The sequence below is a fragment of the Lissotriton vulgaris genome, chromosome 2_1, assembly GCF_964263255.1.
Source record: "Lissotriton vulgaris chromosome 2_1, aLisVul1.2, whole genome shotgun sequence".
NCBI classification, from domain to species: Eukaryota; Metazoa; Chordata; class Amphibia; order Caudata; family Salamandridae; genus Lissotriton; species Lissotriton vulgaris.
The window spans coordinates 2113611264-2113628360 of NC_141687.1; the positions used below are offsets into that span (position 1 = coordinate 2113611264).

General features: G+C 45.9%; 1 protein-coding gene across 1 annotated transcript in view; it reads left to right on the forward strand.

The window, feature by feature from the left end:
* Positions 1-7939, forward strand: part of MCEE (methylmalonyl-CoA epimerase) — a 122878-nt gene extending 114939 nt beyond the window's left edge. Inside the window, exon 3 of the mRNA XM_086958386.1 lies at positions 7225-7939. Coding sequence (XP_086814512.1) covers positions 7225-7377 — 153 coding nt within the window. The 3' untranslated portion in view covers positions 7378-7939. The remainder of the gene's footprint in view (positions 1-7224) is intronic.
* The last annotated feature ends 9158 nt before the right edge of the window (positions 7940-17097 follow it).

Genomic DNA, 17097 nt, shown 5'->3' on the forward strand with positions numbered 1-17097 from the left:
TCTTACTTGTAAGTCTTTGTTTAAATCGCACTCTGTCTTTGACCCCTCCTTGAATAATTCAAAGACCTTACTTGGTTTATGAGAAAAGATGCCTCGGTCACCAAAATCCTCCAAACCAGCCTCCGCTGCAGTTGCTGTCGTGCCGTTCGTCTCCTCCACGGCCGAGCCGATCAATGCCACAACTCTCATATGGATGGATATGGATACGGATTGCGCGACCTCCTCTGATGTGTCAGTAAAATGTACCTTTTGTCCCAAATTTTTGTCCTGAATTCTGACCTTCTGTCCTGAATTTTTGTCCTGAATTTTGACCCTTTGTCCTGAATTTTTAGACTCACTGTTCTGATTTTGCACCCATGCCAGTTGGTCACCCTAATGAGGGAAGGCAAGCCCAGAGAGCACATCCCCTGATTCCAGAAGGCCGTAATCAAGTGCAGGGAAGTTCTATGCTCTCATCTGGCTGCACGCTATCACTGTCACAGTTCTACATGGAGGGCGGGACGGCAGCAGGTCGGGGAGGAAGCCCAGCCGTGAGCCTGTCCCCTCTTACCTTGACTGTGTTCAGGTCCTTACGGTGCCCCCAGGATCTGCAGTGTTCTCGACCCGCCGCATGGAAATGCTCTACAGGGGCATTTGAGTGACGACCTCTGCGCCCACAGGCAGTCGAACAAGTCCGACCAGCGTTTCCCTGGCCACCAGACAGCAGCTGCGTAGCGTGGGCTAGCCACAGCCTCGTAGGTCCACCGGCAACGCACCGCAAGGCCGCTCTACGCAGCTCCCACAGAAATGCAGCTAATGCGGGCGGCAGCAGTCCAGGCAGGCCGGGCAGTCGACGAGGGCCGCCTTTATCACCAGTAGCCTGGAAGTCTGTCCTGCGCCGCTGGCATCACCAGCCGTTACTCTGTTCCACCAATTCCGCTGCAGGTCGCAGTGCCTAGGTCCTCCGGGCGTCTGTTTGCAATGTAAAGGGTGTTGATCGATCACATTTCGGCTGGGCTTCACACCTCAGGCCTCTGTTCAAGTCAATTGTTGCTCTGGGTTAAGGATTCCTTCAGGATATTAATTATGGTTTGCAGAGTGCGATCAAGACGCGGCCATCTTGCGCACAGGCAAGCTCTGCCCCCAATTCTGATTCAAATTATACTGGAAATAAATTGCAATTATTGTTAAATGCTGTAGTACTTCTGCATTCTACTCAATAATTATTTGAGGGAGATCATGCAAATGCTGTGCAATTTCTACAAATTTGTGATAAATGTTACTTTCTGAAACAAGTCTGGAGCCGATTTAGCCAGACCACTAACAGAAGGCTTCCCTCTTAAGGAACTACACCTCCATGGGCTCTCTTAGCACTTAGCACAGGAATAGAGAGATGCTATTGTTTTCCTGAAACTGAAGGTATCACACACGTTCCTAGGAATCCTCCCCCAAAATATATTAGGAAGAACACCCGAGCATAAGATAATTTGTTTTATTATGGTTGAAGGATTTCACCATTTGACACCATTGTCCACAACAGGCACAATAATTGATTATTTCGTCTTGGACTAATACGCCGAGAAGGAGGACGAACCCCAGCATTAAACCGAACCTAATAGCCTTGATTAAGTCATAGGGATACTTCCCCGAGATGACAAAACACATGTTGGCTAAAAAAAATCTTTTTGGCAAAAAGAAAAAGCCAGTAAGTAAACCCATAAAGTCAAGACAAAAAAATGTCTCTGTATTCATTGAATTGTAATATATTAGAATCTGTCTGATGATGTGAATCGTGTGTGCCTCAGAAGCGTAATTCTCTGAAAGTACTTAATATTTATTTTATTGCCAATACAAATGTTGAAATGCTTTGAAGAGGTAACAGTTCCCGAATCCCCAGTATTGTGGTGTGCAAATATTTTAAAGATTTCGCCAATGGAACTGGCTAATATATGTAAAACTTTACAATAATCTACTTCTGGGGGAAATCACCCAAGCACTCCTGTAAAGTGGTTTCTAAGCTCAACTAGATACTGACAAATGTCAGTGAGTTTTTGTTTTGAAATATATAAAATATATAATTTTCTAATAAATTCCCCAAAATCTAATTGTAAAACCCACCAGACCCTACTCCAAAGTCGTTTTTGAATCCCACCAAGTTTTTATTTATTACTGTCCTGATAGGCTCCTTGATTGCACATTTCAAACATTCCTGGAATGAAAATTCACAACGATCCCTCTTCTTCCACCATGTTAAGTGGTTGTTTGCCAGGTCCTGTATGCTGATATGTTGTATGGAGTTTACAAGATGGTTTCCATTTTCACTGATATTTAAATGTTGCTTATTGCCCACAAAAGGTGGGGGAACTGCGACATAACCGCACAAGTGATAGACTGAGCCTTCCTAACTTTTCTGTGTACAAATTTGCATGTATGTGTCTGGTATATCTATAGCGCAAACCTAGCCAAAAGGCACTGAAGCGCTGTACATGATCTGGTCGAAGACAAGCATACAGTCAAGTCGAGTCAAAAACTTTATTCGGTTATTCAAACAGAAACAACCATAAAAGCACATTTGATAAAATACACAATAAAACATGAAAAAACTAAGAACACATGTTTAAAAATAACAATCACAGTTAGGCGAGAAAAGTAATAACAGCAGTACTTAGCAACTAGCCCTCCATGCTATTTCTAAATTTTAGGGCTGTTTTAAAAAGGCAATTACAAATAAAGTGCTTTCGTGATTTAGCAGTTGCAGATAACAGAGTGCAGGTCTAACCTGGGTGTAAAGTTCAGTTTTTTAAGGATGGGCTTTAGATAAAACCTCCGAGGTAAATCATAAAAAGAACAAATAAATAAAAAGTGCAACAAATCCTGCAGAGACTCATTGTCGCAGCCGCAGGGCGGTAGCACTTGGCCTTGGTGGCAGCCCTTTGGGACGGCTAACAATAGATGGAAGAGGTCCAGTCGGAACCTAATTAACAAATAACAATCAAAGCCAGACATCAGCCAGGATAAATAAGGTTCCATATGTGGTGTAGTTTGACATATTTCCGGACACTACATTTATTTAATTCCACCTCTTCACGAGACAAGTGTTGTGAGAGGGAAAAAGTTTTCCTCACAAACTATGTCAACAGCCCTAATAGAATCTGGCCTTAAAAAGAGCTCTGGACGCCCCATACCAAAAAAAAACAGTCTTTCAAATACTTTAGCCACAGGATTTTAAGCATATTTTCCCAGGATAAGGCTTCTCACAGGAGTAGGTGATTTAAGTGCAGGTCTTTAATTAGCCAGCGTTTTAACCAGCAAATTAGTGGTCGTAGTGCTATGGTATCACTTAGAAAGGGAGAACCAGATTCTTTGACCACTATTATGTTGGAAGTTCCCCTCGGGACCCCCAACAGCTGTTTCAAAAAGTTATTTTCTGCCACCACCAGGTCATTAGCTGCCACGTATCCCCAGAGTTCACTTCCATAACAGCCTATCGCCACACTCTTAGCCTGGTAGATCTTTAACAGTGCAGCAATTGGACGTTTGCCCATTTTCCTGGCAAAGTTAAAGATGGCCGCATTTGCCCGGGTTATCTCCCCCCTTTTCCTCTGTACTGCAGTACAGTCAATAAGTAATAGGAGAAGTAGGTGAGTTTTGTAGGGTTAATTCATTGTATTATAGTGGTCTTTAAAAGGTGAGTTTTCATATAGTTTGTAAATTGTAGCAGCGTTGCGGAAGTATTGATCGATAGTGGGGATCTTGGTAAAGATCCTGTGTGTGTAGATGAAAAGGGCCTGTCGGTTTGTTTTCTATTTTTTACACTTTTTAGTCTGAAGCTTAATGGAGTCCTGGCAGCGGGTATATCGTGAACCAGAAGAGTGAGCTTATATGCAAGATAAGTGAGGGTGTATGTGCTGCAAAGGGAGCCAGTAGAGTTCCATCAGGATGGGGTGATGTGATCATATTTCTTCAGGCCCTAGAGGAGACGTGCTGCAGCCCAGTATGATGCTCTGAAGGGGTGCTCCTGTGAGTCTTGGAGGCCATGTAGCAGGGCGTTACTACTGTCAAGATGTAAGAATACAAGGGCTTGGACAGCAGTTCTGAAGCTATTTTATGGAACTTTTAATCAACAGAATTGGACACTTGTAACACTGCTCGACCTTTGGTTCAGTGTAGATAAGGAAACCCTCAAAAAAATCAATGTTAGATGGAATGCGGTATATATGTTTCATCCGCCCCACATTGAAATTGAGGCAGTTATCATAGGGTATTCCTATTTGTGCGAACTGCCAGCCTCATCCAGAGGCACCTCCAGTCTCTAGTGCAGTGTCCAGAGACAAAAAAAGGATTTCCCCACAGAGAAGGGAGAAAAAAGGCAATAAAGAATTTTAAAAAATGAGAAAAAATGCCTTATAGTTTTATTTCGGGGCAAGTTTCCATTGGTTAAAATGGTTGGTATACTATCTGGAGGCCAAGTTACTGGGCCACGTAGTATTGTAAAAGAAAAGTTGTCAACATGTTTCAGCTCCCTGGGCCAGAATGTCTATGGAGCTTTCGTCAGGACTTACAAACAAAAAGTAGACATAGAATTGATACATAAAATTGTACTCGCACTACTTGTGCGGTAATCCATTTCTCATAATGAATTTATTATGGAAAGTACTTTCTTCACAATCTGCTGTGTAAGAGTACACAATTTCCAACGGGGACCGCTAATTGAAAGCGCAGAGCCGCATGGAGGCTACACTCTAGCCTTGTGCTGACTCTGCAGCGTACTTTGAAGAGCGTACTTTTCATAATAAATTCATTATGAGAAATGGATTACCGCACAAGTAGTGTGAGTACAATTTTATGTATCAATTCTATGTCTACTTTTTGTTTGTAAGTCCTGACGAAAGCTCCATAGACATTCTGGCCCAGGGAGCTGAAACATGTCGACAACTTTTCTTTTACAATACTACGTGGCCCAGTAACTTGGCCTCCAGATAGTATACCAACCATTTTAACCAATGGAAACTTGCCCTGAAATAAAACTATAAGGCATTTTTTCTCATTTTTTAAAATTCTTTATTGCCTTTCTTTTTTTTTTTTTTTTTTTTTTCTCCCTTCTCTGTGGGGAAATCCTTTTTTTGTCTCTGGACACTGCACTCGAGACTGGAGGTGCCTCTGGATGAGGCTGGCAGTTCGCACAAATAGGAATACCCTATGATAACTGCCTCAATTTCAATGTGGGGCGGATGAAACATATATACCGCATTCCATCTAACATTGATTTTTTTGAGGGTTTCCTTATCTACACTGAACCAAAGGTCGAGCAGTGTTACAAGTGTCCAATTCTGTTGATTAAAAGTATACATTATCTTGGGGAAAGAAACGGACACTCAAATTCCTCATCCCTCCCTGTTGATTAACTGCTATTTAATGGAAGAAATACTTTGAATTTCCACAGAAGAGAGAGCTGGTGCCAGGTCAACTTTGTTTTTTGGCAGCGTGTTCCTTGAGAGTGAGGCTGGTGTCCAAGTGATTTGGTATTCAGTGAAAGTTGGGCTTTGAAGCTGCCAAGAATCCGGTCATTGAGCCGGGTTTGTAATGTGTTTTCTTAATTGTTTGTAGCAAATAATAGGAATTTTGTCTTGGTTGGGTTGAGCTTCAGTTAGGCCCTGGACAACCAATGTTTGAGGTGTTGAATGTCTGAAGCAGAAGAGACCTTCGAGAAGAGTTGTGTATTATCAGTGTATCAGTGAATCGCAGTGCTGTTATCGAAGTGTAGGGCACCATGCAGCTCCATGTAAAGGTTGAAGATGGCAGTAGACCGTCTAAAACAGAGCCAACTACTAACCAGGAAGTGGGTAGAAGATGTGGCTAATGGCCAGAGCTGCTGACTTCGGAGCTGGGGATCCAGGTTCGAGCCTCTGCATCGGCTCAACAGCTTGCAATTCAGGGCAAATCACATAATCTCCCCGTGCCTACAAAGCATTTGTGTGTGCTCATCAAACTATAGTGTCAGTGTTGATGATTAAGTGGTGGTGCTGAGCATTGGCATGCACCGGCTCAAAGTAAGCACTGGTACAAAGCACAACAAACACCATTTTAGTGACTGTTGTCTGGCACCCCAGGATAAATCTGTATGCAACAAACTCAGAGGGCAAAGGGAGAACATTTAAAGACCCAACCTACATCCCTCCCAAATACTAATACAACACAACTTGGATACATAGTGGGCGAGGGTTTTACGTCCTTAAAACAAAGATGTATTTTGCTTCTTCAAAGAGACTTGCACAGCGTGAGCACGACTTACTCGTCGATTGCTCCAAGTAGGCACCCTGTATACACTTGGTCTTGTACAAATCAGTAAGCCCCCCTGATGCAGTGGAGTCTGACATACATTCCTGCCCAGGAGAAGCTCCAAATGTATCACAAAGCATCCTGCAACTGACACATTCACCTGGAAGTACAAGATTCCCAGCATGGCATGCCCAGTAAGTATACCTGCATAGATAGCATTCTTACTGATCACATGAACATCACATTCATTGTAGTTACCTTGGCATGCTCCATAGGAAGATGTGTGTCCCAGTGCAACATTCAATACAGTGACTCTGCCGATATAAAGTGCAATGTTATTGTCGGAGGCAACACCGAGTGCAAAAATAATGAGTTGCTTCTGTAATGATGACTTTTCTCCAAAAGTGCGTGCAAGGAAGTAAAAAAAAACATTACAGTGGTAATAGGACGGACCTTGACAAGCACTTCGTATGCTTATGTTCTTTTTGCCACCATGTAATAAGACTAACAGACATACTAACAAAAAATATAAAGATAAAGGAGTGCCCAGCAGCTTCTCCATACGAGCCCTAGTACTGAACTCTCCTCCAGGTGGCTATGGACAAGCGCCCAGTCCGGATGCCCTCACTCACCGAGCAGCCAGGGCATGGAGAGAGCTGCCTGCTGTGGTGGGCAGAAGCAAACGTGTAATCACACTTAGACCTCTGGCTGCCTGAAAGCCACGGTATGCGAGTGTATTATGATTTTTCAGGGAACACATAAGGCTGTGAGACCTCTAAAACTGCCTCTAGGCCACACATAAAATGGTTTTGTAACAGCTGTTGTAAACAGGTGATGTAACTTTTCGAATTGTAAATTCCCGCTTCTGTTGCTATGCGGACACTTTCGCAGGATTATATCAATGATGGAAGAGTTTTGTCTGGGAGGTTAATAACGCACGTGCCCTTCTGTCGTCCTTTATTTTAGGTTGATGATATAAAAGCAGCAATCGCAGCTCTGAAGGAAAGAAACATCCGCATCCTGAGCGAGGAGCCCAAAATAGGCGCGCATGGGAAACCTGTGGTTTTTTTGCACCCCAAAGACTGCGACGGAGTCCTGGTGGAGTTCGAGGAGGCGTGAGGTGCTCACAGGGCGGGGGCGAAAAGGCTGCGTGGAGAGGGGGAGGGAAGCGGGGACGCGCTTCCGTGCTCCTCCTGCTACTGGGAACCTATTTATTCACTTGATGTCAGCTGGGACAGGCGATTAAGAGATATTTCCGAGTTCCATTAACGCTCGGCTCTCTCACGCACCCACGTGTTATTCTGAGTGAAACCTCTAATCAACATTGCGAATCTTATAATGAACACAGTATGTTTAGCACCACAGGCTTCCCAACACCGCCCCTTTACTTGGAAGCAGAAGTATTGACTAAAGCATCTCGATTATTACCTGTTGGTATGCAGGAATATGATTGCGCTGTTGATCATCACAATTTTCCTCAGCTGTGCATTCTTCCAGCAGCTTTTCATCCTTCGTGCAGCTTTGCAAGCTTGGCTGCATGTTTCAGATTAACAAATGTGTTCTTTCATAGCACACACTTTTACCGTTCTTTATAAACACCTGCTCGTTTCCTTCTGATGTACCGCCAGGTTTGTCGCAGTTGAGGAAACTTGTGAAAAATAAAATGTGCATTTTCACCTAATATTGTTTCTGCAGTGTTTTTGGGGCGGTGGGTTTGAGGAGGAGTCCAGTGACAGCATCCCTCAGGTTCAATAATAATATGTTTTCGGATAAACACGAGACAGGCCTGATTGGCTGTCGAACTACCCTCTGCTGCACACATGGACCACTGTTGCTACAGAAACCCTCGTTCGTATGGCAACAATCCTAATTGCAAATTCTAGGTCACCCTGCCTCCCCCGGCTCTTATTCCAGAGTGAGATCCTCTTGGCAGTCACCACAAGATGAATCAGTGATGCTCGGAAGTGAGCAGACAACAGGAGAGCATCCTTTCTGCCACTTTGATGAGGAGGCTATCAGCTTGTTTGTATTGGCTTGGTTCCTTGATAACAGGTTACTTGCCTTATTGAACGTATGGCAAGGATTGCTAGGCAACCCTTATTCCGGACTGGAAATTATCCCCACTGCAAACGTTATGTGTAATGCTGCCTTTTTCGATCTACAAGGCCCACTGCAAGTTCTTTAAATGAAATAATCGTGTATTAATTTTAATAAAACTACCCTGCACCAGATACCATTTTTTGACAAGTGTTTACCTCAAGTTTGCTGTTGAAGAGAAGGCGCAGACCTTTGTTCAGGCACTCTCTCACCCCAGAGTGTGAATTATGTTCGAACTATATCATATATTTTCCTGCTAAGGAGACCCTCGGGATTACAATCTTTGGAACAAAATTCTCCTTATGTTTTGCTGAGCAGTGCTTCAAGCTTAATAGTCTACATGAAAAGGATTGTTGAAGGGCAAGGACTGTGTTCGCTTTTTTAAACTCGATTTATCAAACCTACTACTTGGTAGTATAATTACCAACCCCTGCTTATCCATTGCTCCCTCGTCACTCCCTGCTTCTTCATTGTTTTTTCTTTAATATATATATATATATATATATATATATATATATATATATATATATATATATATATATATATATATATATATATATATATATATATATATATATATATATATATATATACAATAATTTATTATGTGAGAGCTCCACAGCTTCACACTACTACCGGGCTGCTCGCTTTGTTCATTTTGCGCAGCATTATACATACACCGTTGTCACCCCCTCCACTACTCTTTTCTACCTCCCATTCATCTGTAGTTCCCTCACCCCTCCTTGCTTTTTCTTAAAATGTCCTTTTTTTTTTAAAAAAAAGGAAAAGAAAAAGTTTTCTTCCTGAGTGCCCTGCAGCTTTATACTAGTACCAGACCAATAGCTTTTTTCTTTTTGAGCTTCCCTACCGTGTTTTGTTATTTAATTTGCTGCTTGTAAAAAATGTCTGTCAGCTATATTGGAAAACTGCATTAAACTTAAAATCAAAAGTCACAATAGCCTCGGGTGTATGACTATGTATGTATTTAATATTTCTCTAGTCAAACCTAGCTAAAAGGAAGCGGAGTGCTGTACAAGGCCAAAGACAAGCATGATGCAGTGGCAGCCGATCCCAAATGTTGCAGTGACTATATCAATGATCTCATAGAAGATGTCATGGGTGGTAAAATACGTGCATGGCAAGGGTGTGAGTTCTAGTTACCTTGGGACGAGTGGATGTGGAAGAGTGTGTGGTGGGTCTGTGAGTGGCTGTGTCAGTGGCTGTGTGAGTAGGTTTGTGAGTGGCTGTGTGGGTGTGTAAGCGGTTTTGAGGGCCTGTGAGTGACTGTATGGATGTGCTAGTGGTTTTGTGGGTGGGTAAAAGCTCTGTGAGTGGGTGTATGAGTGGGTTTGAGGGCCTCCGAGTGGCTACATTGGGGTGTTAATAGGTGTGTGGATCCACCCGAATCCAAGAGGAACAGAGGAGGATCCACAGATCCTCGCTTGGTATTAAAAAAAAAAGGGTTTTGGACAATTTCTTGCTGATGAGGAGTCCCTCCCAGAGTCTCATGGGGTCAGAGTACCTCTACCATGACCCCTTCTATCACTTTTTTACTTTATTTTCCGTGCTGGGGACCGAGTCCCAATGAACAAAATGGTGGCTGCAACTTTTCTCTCAGGTTGCAGCTAGCCAAGCAAGGCATTGCTGTTGGCTCGCTGACATCAGTTCTTTTCTCTCCGCGCCAGCTAACTCCGATCTGGCGAAGTAAAAAAAAAAAGACTGTCAAAAAGTGCCAGGGGGTGTCAATTTTTGACAGACTTTTTTTTGACTTTTTGTTGAGTCCTTTTGGTGTGTAGGTATGTTCAAGAATACCTCAGTGTTCAAAATGTGCAGCACCTGTCACCGCGCATGCTGGTCATGGACCTCCACCTGGTGTGTCTTTGGTGCATGGAGCACAACTACGACACAAAGTCTTGCTCTGATTGCTGGGCCATGGAGCCAAAAGCTTGGAGGGAGCGGTCCCTAAAGCTAATCGCAGTCCCGCGTACGGTGCCACGGAGGCCACTTTGTCGATCCCGGTTGAGAGGAAGGTCCGAGCGTCGCTCCGAGAGGTTGAAGTCTTCTTCCTCCCAGTGGCAGTCATCGCAGTCAGGTAAGAAGCACTATAACAAGCATTTACAATGCAATGGTTTTGCCTTTGTTAAAGTTAGAGCTATCGGCATTGCTCTTGACATTATTTTTATTTATGTTTTTTTTTAACATAAATAAATGGCATTGTCATTTACAATGCCACTAGCTGTATCTCTTGCAAATGACACACACAAACACACAGAGCCCCCCCACGCAGAGCCCCCCACACACACAGCCACACAGAGCCCCCCACACACACAGCCACACAGAGCCCTCCCACACACACAGCCACACAGAGCCCCCCACACACACAGCCACACAAAGCCCCCCGCACACACAGCCACACAGAGCCCTCCACACACCCACACAGAGCCTTCCACACACACCCACACAGCACAAGCAGGCAACAGGGGCACACGGAGGCACAAGCAGGCAACAGGGGCACACTGAGGCACAAGCAGGCAACAGGGGCACACTGAGGCACAAGCAGGCAACTGGGGCACACTGAGGCACAAGCAGGCAACAGGGGCACACGGAGGCACAAGCAGGCAACAGGGGCACACTGAGGCACAAGCAGGCAACAGGGGCGCACGGAGGCACAAGCAGGCAACAGGGGCACACAGAGGCACAAGCAGGCAACAGGAGCACACGGAGGCACAAGCAGGCAGCAGGGGCACACGGAGGCACAAGCAGGCAACAGGGGCACGAAAACGGAGGCACAAGCAGGCAACAGAGGCACACGGAGGCACAAGCAGGCAACAGGGGCACACGGAGGCACAAGCAGGCGACAGGGGCATGAAAACTGAGGCACAAGCAGGCGACAGGGGCACGAAAACTGAGGCACAAGCAGGCGACAGGGGCACGAAAAAGGAGGCGCAAGCAGGCAACAGGGGCACACGGAGGCACAAGCAGGCAACAGGGGCACACGGAGGCGCAGGCAACAGGGTCACGAAAACAAGCACAAGCAGGCAAAAGGGTAACAAGCAGGAATTGTAATTTAGACGGGGCTGAAGTGGAGAACGGTCAGTAGGGAAGTAGTGCGGCTGGTGCAGTAGTACCAGGCCGAAAGGTGAGAGGGGCTGTCTGCACCCCAGTTTGGACAGTTTCCACTACCTAACAGGGATTGGTGGGAGGGGGGCGTACTTCTTGCTTGCTTTAGGGCTGTTACTTCGGGGACGCAGTGCACGCTCTTGCCTGCTGCCTGCTGCCGCCGGGACACGACAACAGGCAGGGAGAGGACAGGCTGGGAGAGGGCAGGGAGGGGACAGGCTGGGAGAGGGCAGGCTGGGAGAGGGCAGGGAGGGGACAGGCTGGGAGAGGGCAGGCTGGAAGTGGACAAGCTGGGAGAGGACAGGCTGGGAAAGGTCATGGAGGGGACAGGCTGGGAGAGGGCAGGCTGGAAGTGGACAGGCTGGAAGAGGACAGGCTGGGAAAGGGCAGGGAGGGGACAGGCTGGGAGAGGGCAGGCTGGGAGTGGGCAGGCTGCAAGAGGACAGGCTGCAAGAGGACAGGCTGCGAGAGGACAGGCTGCGAGAGGACAGGCTGCGAGAGGACAGGCTGTGAGAGGGCAGGCTGCGAGAGGGCAGGCTGTGAGAGGGCAGGCTGGGAGAGGGCAGGCTGGGAGAGGGCAGGCTGGGAGAGGGCAGGCTGGGAGAGGACAGGCTGGGAGAGGACAGGCTGGGAGAGGGCAGGCTGGGAGAGGACAGGCTGGGAGAGGGCAGGCTGGGAGAGGGCAGGCTGGGAGAGGGCAGGCTGCGAGAGGGCAGGCTGGGAGAGGACAGGCTGCGAGAGGACAGGCTGCGAGAGGACAGGCTGCGAGAGGACAGGCTGCGAGAGGGCAGGCTGCGAGAGGACAGGGCAGTAAGGGGGAAGGACTGGGGGTGGGCAGTAAGATAAGATTGGGACAGGGGAAACAAGGTAGTGGGGGTGGGGCAGTAGGACTGGGAGTGGCGGCAGCCGGGACGGAATGGGGGTGGCTTGGTGCTGCATAGGTAGGGACATGTGGCAGTCGGTATTAGCGTCCACCCCACCCCTCCCCCCCGAATAGGCCTTGGGTGTGAGACAGGCTCCCAGCCTGCCCGCGGGAGACGAGTCACTGCGGCTGTAATGTGAGCCACACACCTGGCAGGCAAACAAACACCAGGCCAGACCTGCAGAGCTATCAGAGGGCGGGGAGGGGTCACTACATCAACCCCCTCCCCACCCAACCCCGACATGCCAGGCTGCCTGGGTTATCAGAGGGCGTTATTATATACGGGGTAACCCGAAATGAGTCCTAGGACCTGGGTATCAAGTATTACAGATATGGTGGTCCTAGACATAGAATTCCACACACAAATTTTCAAACAATTTTTAGCTCAGTTATTATTCATACCGGAAATTGATTCCTAAAGTGAAAAAGCAAAAACATAAGAGCCCAAAAACACAGGTGTCCAATATACATACACACAAACCAGATTATCGTTATTAAAAGTAGAGGAGAGAACTCTACTATTTATTCATAATAAAAATCTCCTCATATGGCAGTACACAAATATACAATATCTACAATTCGAGACAGAAGGGGTTACGGAGAGAAAACAAAAGTGTTTTAGAGTGAAATTCAAGTGCTCGTGCAAAGGATAGAAAGGACCAAGCGGTCAGGGGATATTGATTGGTATGATAATCAAGAAATCTGTTAGCTTAGATGTAGACAGAGCCAGCCCTCAAACGTTAGTTCGTAATGAAGTTTGTAATTGTCTTAGCAAAGGTCCCTTTGCTCAGATGGTTTTTTGATCTTCAAGGAAGGGTTGATGGGCAGGGGCATAAGAGATGCCGGCTCACTGTAGGGAAAAGCTGTCGACGTTTCGACCCAAGGATAAACAGGGCAAATTGTATCCTCATGGACGGGTCTTCATCAGGACGGGACGATGAAGGGAAAGAGCATAGTTACATTGGATTCATGTAACCCTAGTAGTTAAGTAGGACACCTGTAACACAAATGTAGGGGCTCAGTTTGTTTAAAACCAACAACATGAAGGTTGATGATAAGTACTCCAGAAGCACTCACCCTGTTAGTGGTGTGCCTATATGCCAACTGGACAATTCGTTAAAAGAGAGCCGAACAAGCGTGCTCTCGAGTACTAGGAGGAAAAATAAGAAACATAAAGCCATCAGTGCTGTGTTTCTTACGTAGTGATTATCAAATACAAAACATAGACTAGACAAAGACAAAAATGAACAATGTGAAGCTAGCTAATTGGACTCACCCTCGCTCAGTCGGCGAAAAGATGATGAGTTGGGTTTTCTGTGAAGCAATATACACGCTGTGTCTGTGGACAAGAATGTATAATGAGCTAAGTGGGTCAACAGTTACCGAGTCGGAGTGGTTACATGTAACATCAGGGGATGTTGGTTAGTCATAACATACCTCCTCCGTAGAACTGCGTGGCCTATCAATGGGGCTCTGTCTGTCGATGACTGCTGAGAGAAACTCGATCAGCGCCAGGTTAAGTACTAGACGTGACGTCAACGTGCACGCTACTGACATATCACGCTATGGCAGGGGCTGTTGCCTAGCAACATACGTGGTGTGGAATAGAAGACAGACTCTAGGCGTCTTAGAAGTTCGGAAAACATAGTAAACATGGAGGCATTCGCATGCAACGGAACATAATACACATTATATGCCTTATACAGTACATGTTTACAAAGTACATATAAAATATGCATCCGGATAACAAAGTTCCATATATTTTCCAACTAAAGTACGAGCGTAAACAACAAGTTGAGCATTCAGCCATTGTACAGGGTGGACATTTGTCTTGTTGTTTCTTCGTACTCATTCAGACCCCGATTCACTGTGTCAAATATGTGCATCCATTTGCACTCTCGGAGACTAAGGGTACTGGCAAAGTTCCCACCCCTGATGTTTACCGCTACTTTTTCTAAGATCCACCACCGGAGACTTTCAGGTGGGTGACCGAAGGTCAGAAAATGTTCCACCAAAGGAGCGCCTTGTACTTTGCAGCGTATTCTGCTTACATGCTGCAAAATTCGAGCTTTAACTTTTTGTATGGTCTGGCCCACATACAGGAAATCACACGGGCATTTGATGGCATATATGACACCCGTCGAGTTGCAGTTCGTTTGGTGGCGTAAGGTGTGGGTGTAGTTGTTGTGTGTAAACTGCTTGATTTCCAGAGTCAAAGGGCAGGCCTTGCACCCACCACATTTGTAATGGCCGACCACTGGTGGGGTGTTCCACAGAGTTGTTTGTGAGTTGCTCGGTCTGCTATGTAGTAGGGATTGGACAACATAGTCCCTGACGCTTTTCCCTTTCCTAAAAGCATGCATAGGGGGTTCTGGGATCCCTATCTCATCTGCCACAAGATGCCAATGACTATTTATAACTCTCTTAATATCATTGCTCCTGGTGTTGAAGGTAGTCACACAGGTCATTCTAATGTTGGTGTCCTTGTCTTTGGTTTTAGGCTCAAGGAGAAATTCTCTGTGGCAAAACCATGCCTTCTTGCAAGATTTTTTGAGCAGTCTACGGGGGTATCCTCTGTCTGCTAGTCTTTCAATGAGTAAAGATGATTCTGTGAAGTAATCCACCTTGCGGCTACAGTTCCTACGTAACCTCAGAAATTGTCCATAAGGCAGGTTATCTCTGAGGTTACGTGGATGGTGGCTTGAGTAGCGGAGCAGGGTGTTTCTCTCGCTGGGTTTTCTAAAGAGTGTGGTACGCAAATACCCCTCATCCTGAACTATGCTGATATCTAGGAAGTTGATTTGATGGTTGCTAAAGTCCAGGGAAAATTGGATGTCGTTGGAGCAGTTGTTAAGCCAGGTATGAAAATTCTTCAGCTGCTCTTCACTTCCCTGCCATATCATCAGCACATCGTCTATGTAACGACGCCATAGAACGATGTTGTCATGGAAGGGGTTGGTTCCATTAAGTACAAAGGTTTGTTCGTATGCATCCATGAAGATTATGGCCAGATCTGGGGCAAAGCTTGCCCCCATGGCCACACCCTTTGTTTGGACATAGTACTCTCCATCAAAATAGAAGAAGTTCTTCTTCATGGCGATCTCAAGGAGATCCAAGATGAAGGCTGTTGGAACTTGGCAGGGTCTTGGCCTCTCGTCCAGGACACCTCTAATAACATCAAGTGCTGCTTCTTGAGGGATATTAGTATAGAGTGAGGTTACATCCATAGTGACCAACAGATTGTTGGTTTGGTCAAAAGGGTACTCATCTACTAGCTGTATAACCTGCATGGTGTCTCTTAGATAAGCTGTGGTTGCCTCAGCAATAGGCTTCAGGAATATGTCCACATACTTACACAGGGGTTCTAGCACCGAGCCACACCCGGAGACGATTGGTCTTCCCGGGGGTTTCTCCAAACGTTTGTGGACCTTAGGGAGCGTGTAAATGGTAGGTAACCTAGGGTGACTGTTATTAAGATAGTCGTGTTCGTGTTTGGTTAGGAAGCCATCATCTAGGGCCTTCCTGGTAATAGATTTTATGTCAGCACTTATTTCTTTAGTGGGGTCAGCCTGCAGTTTTTTATAGTTACCCTCCACCCCTAGTTGTGAGAGTATTTCAGACTTATAGTCATCCCTACTTTGAATGACGATCGCCCCACCCTTGTCGGCTGGTTTGATCACGATGTCAGAGTTTTGTTTAAGCGCTTCCAATGCCAATTTTTCTTGTTTGCTGGTATTGAACTTGGTATATTTCTTCTTGGCTAATACCTGGTTGATATCTCTCATCACCACTTGCTCAAATGCCAAGATTTTGTTGGACATCATTTGCGCGGGTGGTGTGAAAGTGGACGGGGGCCGTAAACCAGTGTTGCTGAATACCGGTTTAAAAGGTACTTTGTTAAAATGATGTTTTAACCTTACCTTCCTGAAAAACTGGTGTAACTCCGTTTTCAGATTGAAGGTATTGGGGAGGCTGGTAGGGACAAATGAGAGACTCTTTTCCAGTATTCTGGATTCTTCTGGTTTTAGGGTATATGTAGACAGGTTGATGATGGAACTAGTTTGCTCTTTTTCTGTTCTGCAAGCTACCACCTGTAATGCTTGTTTCGGGTCCTGATTTCTCCATGCTGTTCCTGTCTGAAATGGACCTGTTTCTTCACTGTTCCTCCCCTCCCTCTGTTCCAGTTGGATTGTCCGCGACCCCTGGGTCTCCCACAGGGACGGCCTCTGCCTTGGTAATCCCCCCATTGGTCCTCCTCTAAAAAAGTATTAGAGTAGTCAGGGTATGAGTTGCCACTAGTGCTAGGTCTTTCTTGTTCGTTTTCAGAGTTGCTGGTTGCAGAGGAGTCCGAAAAAGTGGTATATCTTCTGTAACCACCTCTTCCCCTATTTAGGAACCTCCCTTGAGAGTCTTTATTCTAGTAACCCTCAGCTAGGTAAGGGTAGACTGCTGCCTTGTCATAGAATTTTAGGTCCTTTGCTAATTTGTCTAGTTTTGTTGACTGAGTAAAGGTGTCGAAGTCTTTTAATGTTTTTTCTAGGCGCTCCAACGCTTCCTTGGCGTTGTTGAGCGCTTTGTCATCGGTTATCTCCTTTCTGAGTTCAGCAATCTCTTTTATCAGGCGTTCTACCTCTTCTAGGGCTGTCTCAACTCCAAGCACCATCCAGTGCCTGGAGCAGTTATTGCTGATAAAGCTAAAC